This window comes from Sinocyclocheilus grahami, unplaced genomic scaffold (assembly GCF_001515645.1).
Source record: "Sinocyclocheilus grahami isolate Dianchi unplaced genomic scaffold, SAMN03320097.WGS_v1.1 scaffold542.1, whole genome shotgun sequence".
NCBI classification, from domain to species: Eukaryota; Metazoa; Chordata; class Actinopteri; order Cypriniformes; family Cyprinidae; genus Sinocyclocheilus; species Sinocyclocheilus grahami.
In genome coordinates, this window is record NW_015505721.1 from 127,721 (window position 1) to 134,402 (window position 6,682).

Consider the following 6,682-nt stretch of genomic DNA (forward strand, 5'->3'; position numbering starts at 1 on the left):
ATAGACAGACAGACAGACAGACAGACACATACACAGACAGACAGACAGACATATAGACAGATAGATAGATAGATAGACATATACAGTAGATGTACTTTCTTTTAGAAATATAAATCACTCTTTGCAGCCTTTGCTGCATCTTCAAAGTTAATCTCATTAATATATATAGAAAGGTAGTAGAATATAACTGTACGAACAGGAGCTCTAAAACTGACAGTACAAAGAGTGAAGACAACGTTTTTTTTTGACTGAGGCAGTTGTGAACTCATTTACATATCATTTGAAGTCTGTAGCCATTTGCTGTGGAAGGTAGCTTCTAACACCAACGTACAATAAAACAGTGACAGGCACATGTGAATCTTTATCCGTGTGGCCTTTCATACTACAATCCTCTGGCCAGACAAACACACGACTGGCTTTTGGTAGGTCGTTTGCTGTATAAATAACAGGGAGTGCACTGTCAGAGTGATGTCTAACTGAGTCATACCCCAGGTCCACTCTTGTCCCATCACATCCCCATCATTAAGACTGGTTGCCTGGGCAGATAATAATGTGATGTGTGATCCTTCTTTGAATTGCACCCATGAGCTAACAGTGACGCCAACGAAATTAGTTACACTGCATTAAAAAGTCCACGGATGCAATAGCGTCAAAATGACTGAAATGAATTGAAACTCATTTCTAATTAATGTTATTGCATTGGACTAAAACTGACTGACTTTGCTCAAACAGAGTATAACAACTTTTGTGTTATTAAAACGTTTTTTTCAGGATTGTTTTCCTACCTTGTTACATCCGCAGTTAAAAATGACCGGCCTACAAATAAATGCTTATAAATTTCTTGCCATTACCAAATATCGATTTCAATCTTTTTATCAACTTGTTTTCTTTCACTTACCACAGGTTTTATATTTCTTTTTGGACCTGATTGATCTGAGCTTATGTACCTCAGTTTCTGAGTGAACATTGCCAAAATCATCCACAAATAATGGTGTTTTTTTCTTACAAGTTGACAAAAAGATTGAATCCAAGATTTGGCAATAATACAGCATAATTAGTGATTTTTAAAAGGCTGCTAATTTTTGGCCAAGAACATCAAATTAGGTAAAGGGTTTTCAGCACATCACAAGGACTAAAATAATTTAACCTAATTAAATCTGGGTGTTTTTTCTCCTGTTACTGCAATCCTGCATTTACATGATTAAAGTCATCATTGCCATCAAATAGTTATGCAGTTGTAATTTAATTTAAATATATTTCATTTCAAATACAATTTCCCCCTGCACAATAGCAGCGTTTGGGGTTTGATCAAACAAAACAACCGATAAACAGGTTAGCTAAGGTTGTACCAAAGCTATGCTCTTCTGCCATGTCTGCTCACTACTTAGCCTTTATATTTATTCAGTCATTTGATCTACTTAGAGGCATAAATGTCGCTTTAACAGTCATGTTTGCGAAATATGAACATGGAAATGATATACGATACCTCCATGAATAGCCTGTCGTTTTTGTGGTACTAGGTAACGCGTGACGTCAAGAGCCTTTACGACGGGCTCAACATAAGTGTATTAAATCCCACCCCTTCTTTGCGCGATGGTAAAATGGGCCAATGGGCTTGAAGAACGTCAGGAGTAGGACCCGCCTCTCGCTCAAGCCTGACCAATCATATTCCGTGGATTCGATGTTCGTTTTGTTGTGACCTTTGGAAGCCCATCACCGCCCACCGCGTGCCCGTGGCGGAGGAAAACTATAAATAGAGGCGGATGACAGCAGTAGAGGACGAAATTGTAAAACACCCAGATAGAGGGGGTGGAGAGGAGCTTATTGGGAAGGTGAAACAGCAAATACCTTACAGATAACTGGGAGCAAGATAAGAAGAAGAAAAACAAAAAATAAAACATTTATACCAACTGGAATACCTTTATGTTAATGTACAGAAAGTACCTATATCTGAATTTTTCTATTTGCACTAGTTAAGGCTACTGCAACTACTGAACCCCGTCGTTTTGTAAACTCGAGTAAGTATTTCATTTCTTTGTATGGCATTGCTATTTTTGTGATTTGTCCCATTTGTAGAGTAGGCTGTAGGCTGCAGAGCGTTGTCTGTGATAGTTTACTGAAACCTTAAGAGAATTTAAATGAAGGCAGCTTGCTGCGTCAGTCGTGGGCTGTAGACTTTAGGAGCTCGGATGGGATATGGCAAAATACCTTCTTGCACCAGAAGCCATACAGTAGTTACATAGAAGTGCAAATGATCAAATGCCATAGAAGGCTAGATTTAATTTGTCAGCACATCCTGGTCGAATTGCACAGAATAGCCCCATCATTTACTGCTCTCTTGTCTTAAATGTATACCTTTATACAGTGCATTTCATGCGCGCATTAGTAATATAGCATATATGTGTCTGTTTTAAAACTGTACATTGTGTCCTCCTCGCGTTCGCTTGAATCTTCCCTGTGAACTGGGTGGGAGCGACAATACGATCTCTGACGTCCTATACTCGCTTTAAATGTACAAACCAAACCCAGTCTGCTTTTATATTTGCTAACCAAGGCGTAAAGCGAGCCGTTTATCAGTTTGGTTTAACATGCAAGCGCATTTTTATTTCTATTCGCTTCATCGACGACGGTACGCCGATATGTGCGTGCGCTGACTGCTTTTCATTTCTCCTCGTGACACATTCAGGTTTAATTATTAAAGTCTCGCGTTCTTGTGTCTGATGTCCTCGCCAAACTCTCTATTTGACAGACTTGGGCTACATGACGAGCTCAGGAGAAAGTTTGATTATGGCGACAGCAGTAGATGGGTTACAGTTGTGGAGGGTCTAGTCAGGGCAAGTTAGTTATTACGTAACTCTATCAGCTCCGCGAGTCCCAGTGCATCCTTCCTATAATAGTCAACTGCAATCATAGGACTAGCTTAGTGCTAATATATGCTCGACACAAGCTGTCGTTTTGAATTAAACTAGAGTGGAAGTACCATTCAGCCAGTACACTGAAGTTTAGGATTGTTTGTGTGCTTGTGTAGAATCTAATCTGCTCGCAAGCGAAAATTCGTAAAATTCTAGTAATAACCATGTTTTTTTTTTTTTGGCGTATTGACTACCATTTGTATAACCACAGTTTTACTACAAATACCATGGTTAAACTATGGTTAGTGTTGCAAAACCACAGTTGATTTGTGGTTACCATGGTTTAACTAGCCTATGGTTTTATTTGTAGTAAAACTATGGCTAATTTTCGCAAGCCTACGAATGCGCAAGCTGTTTTATCAAAACATTCATGCTGTTCTAAGGAACTCTCTATTAAGAAACTTGACAGATGGTACCATGTTCCAGTTTATTATTTCCAGCTGAGAATAATGAGCTGGAGTTATTCACGCTATTTGTTTTTGCTTCTCTCTAGGAACCGGATCAGCCGTTTGTGGACTGAGACGTTCCCTCTGCAACCAGCACTTTGTTTTGAACCATCCCCCCCCCCCCCCAGTTTCTGTTTATTTGCCTGGCTCCAGCCGAGCCTTGCCCTCTGGTGGCTTACAACACTATACACGAATTCAAACAGCCAACGGTGGTGATACTCCAGGGCAGCGCAGCAGCTATGCAGCTTGAAATCCAAGTAGCACTTAACTTCATCATTTCGTACTTGTACAATAAGCTGCCCAGGCGACGTGTCAACATTTTCGGCGAGGAGTTGGAGCGACAGCTGAAACAGAAATACGAGGGACATTGGTACCCGGACAAGCCATACAAAGGGTCTGGATTCAGGTGTATACATGTCGGGGAGAAAGTGGACCCAGTTGTTGAGCAAGCAGCCAAAGAAAGTGGGTTGGACATTGAGGATGTCCGCAACAACCTGCCTCAGGACCTCAGTGTCTGGATTGATCCTTTCGAGGTGTCTTATCAGATTGGGGAGAAGGGACCCGTCAAGGTGCTCTATGTGGACGACAGTAATGAGAATGGGCTGGAGTTGGACAAGGAGATCAAGAACAGCTTTAACCCAGAGGCCCAGGTCTTCATGCCCATTAGCGAACCCCTAGGCATGTCCCCCACCTCCACTTCCCCGTCCCCACCGTTTGGCCAGTCGGCAGCGGTCAGCCCCACCTTCATGCGCCGTTCCACGCAACCTTTAACCTTTACCACTGCCAGCTTCGCCGCCACCAAATTTGGCTCCACGAAAATGAAAAGCAATGGGCGGAACGCCAACAAGGTGACCCGAAACTCCCCCACCAACCTGGGCCTGAATGTAAACAACCTCCTCAAGCAGAAAGCCATGTCCACATCCATGCATTCTCTCTACGGCGTCGGCTTGAGCGGTCAGCCACAGAAGCCCTCTGCCCTGTCTCCCAACGCCAAGGAGTTTGTGTTCCCCAATCTCCAGGGGCAGGGCAGCCCAAGTGCAATGTTCCCCGGGGAAACGTCCCTCAATCTCAGCCCTCTCCCGTACAATAATGCCTTTGACGTGTTTGCAACCTATGGGGGCCTTAATGAGAAGTCCCTCATGGACAGTCTGAGTTTCAGCTTGAGCAACATGCAGTATTCTAACCAGCAATTCCAGCCAGTGATGGCCAACTAGAAAGCGAGAATACTACTAATGACCAGAGATATGTGATGGGACGGTGGAAAGTTCACGTTTGGAAAATCCCCAAAAAATGGAAAAAACAAAAAGAAAATCGCAAAGCAACACTTCAACTGTAAAGTCAAACGATGAGCCCGAGGGTGAACCATGTTGTTCCCTTGAGTATTTTTGTCATTCTTTTTACGATTAAGCTTTTTGTACAATCAAGCTTAGTTATCTTAACTCATATTGTTTTTTTTTAGTTGTTTTCTTTTGCCAACCAAGCACAAAATTATTTTTACTGACTGTTTTAAGATATCTTTATGAAGAAGAAAACTACAAATCAAGGCCTCTAATAGTATTCAAGGTATAGCTACACAGCCAATTTTCCGAGGATTGGCCTGAATGCTGAATGAGGGATTTCTTGGTCTTTTTTTCTAACTGTATAATTAATTTAGTAGAAAGTTTGTAAAATATCAGAGTATATATTGTTTCTACGACATATTGCATTTATATCTTTTTACTACTCCAGTGATCTGTGATGGCTGCAGCAGCTTTTGTTATATTTTTTTTATTGAAATTGTAAAATGAAATCCATCTTTAAAAACATCAACTGTTCTAAAGAGTGTGTACAGAATATTCCATTGTATTGGGATCTGAAAATATTTGCTTTTTGGGGGAGAAAAGAGAAAAAAAAAAAAGAGTTGTATTTTCTGTTAAGAGTTCAAAGATTTTTGCTATACTATGGACAAAATGTAATCGTATATTAATTTTGTACCAACATTGTGCAATACTTGACAAAAACAAATAGTATAACAAAGTATTTGGAGTCAGTGTCTTACATGTAAAGAGGGACTGATAGTTTATTAAGTTTGTATTAAAATGCTTGAAATTATACTCTTGGTCTTAAGCTTTTTATTCAAATCTTAATTTTATATCTCTACTCTTTCACTGCTCTCATTACAAACTGAATATTACTCATACATGCTACAGGATTACTGTTTTACTGTTCTCGTTTTCAGTCTGCTTAAGAAAATGTTTTCCCCTTGTATTCTCCAGATGCAAGAGTACATTTCCATAAATTGGTTTCCATAATGTAAGTAGCAAAGACTCATAGTGTAGCGGTCAGATCAGCATGTATTCTTATAGTCATGAATTGTAAGTTGCACTCCTCATTTGCATTTATCCATTTGCTAGATGCTTTTATCCAAAGTATTTCAGATGCATTTTTATCAGTATATGTATTCCCTGGGAATTGAACTGTGACCTTGTTGTTGCGAGTGCCATGCCCTTTCAGAAGAATAGAGGAGATTTGTTTAATGGGATTATTAGAGGTTGATATTTAAATAATTCCAGGTTGTTTTTATACTAGTTGCCCCCTAGACCGCAAGCACTCACTAAACCTTCATAAAGAGAAAGACTAGCCAGGATTGTTATGCAAAAACAAGTTCATATATTTGTATCTTTTGAAGATGAACATTTGAATCTGTTTTGGATTCTCCCATGATGCTATAGCAGAACTATGTGAAGGCTGTTTTGCAGTGCTTCCCGTGTTTTTCACAGCCGTATAAACCGGTGCTGCTGGATTCAAAATGAACGGCTGTTCGATTAATGTCAGCTAGCTGGTCTAAGCATTTAACAGCTCTTCTGATTCCAGTAAGCAACGTGGATCTATATTTAGAGCTCTAATTAAGTTGATTGAGCAAAGTGAATTGAGGAGGGAATTCGCAAATGAGTTAACCCACAACCTCACTTTCTCTGGTAGATTTTGTCACCCTCCCTTTCCTGCATAATGTCGGTGTCTAATAGAGCAAGCTTTCTGAGTCTTACAGCTAAATGAACTAATACACTGCGAGGCTCTCCGTAAAAGAAATGGAAATAAGGACAAAACGCAGCAGCACTTTTATTAATTTGTTCACAAATGCTGTTTTCACAAGATAAGAATTAAAGGTTCTTTCTTGGTATCTGTGGTTCTATAAAGAACCTTTAACATCCACGGAACCTTTCCATTCCACAAAAGGTTCTTTATAGTGCGGAAAGGTTCTTAAGATTATTAAAGGAATAGTTTGAGTATTTACTCACCCTCAGGCCATCCAGGATGTAGTGGAGTTTGGATTAGCATTACTTG

General features: G+C 40.1%; 1 protein-coding gene across 1 annotated transcript; it reads left to right on the forward strand.

The window, feature by feature from the left end:
* Positions 1–1,766: 1,766 nt before the first annotated feature.
* LOC107555665 (protein Tob1-like) lies at positions 1,767–5,449 on the forward strand. Its single transcript, XM_016238531.1, has 2 exons — positions 1,767–2,018; positions 3,406–5,449. Exon 2 carries the CDS (start codon positions 3,598–3,600, stop codon positions 4,570–4,572), a length of 975 nt encoding a protein of 324 aa, XP_016094017.1. The 5' UTR covers positions 1,767–2,018; positions 3,406–3,597; the 3' UTR covers positions 4,573–5,449.
* Positions 5,450–6,682: the final 1,233 nt, after the last annotated feature.

Bases quoted from the DNA above. Each gene is read 5' to 3' on its own strand.
- LOC107555665 (XM_016238531.1), top strand. From the start codon at position 3,598: ATGCAGCTTGAAATCCAAGTAGCACTTAACTTCATCATTTCGTACTTG.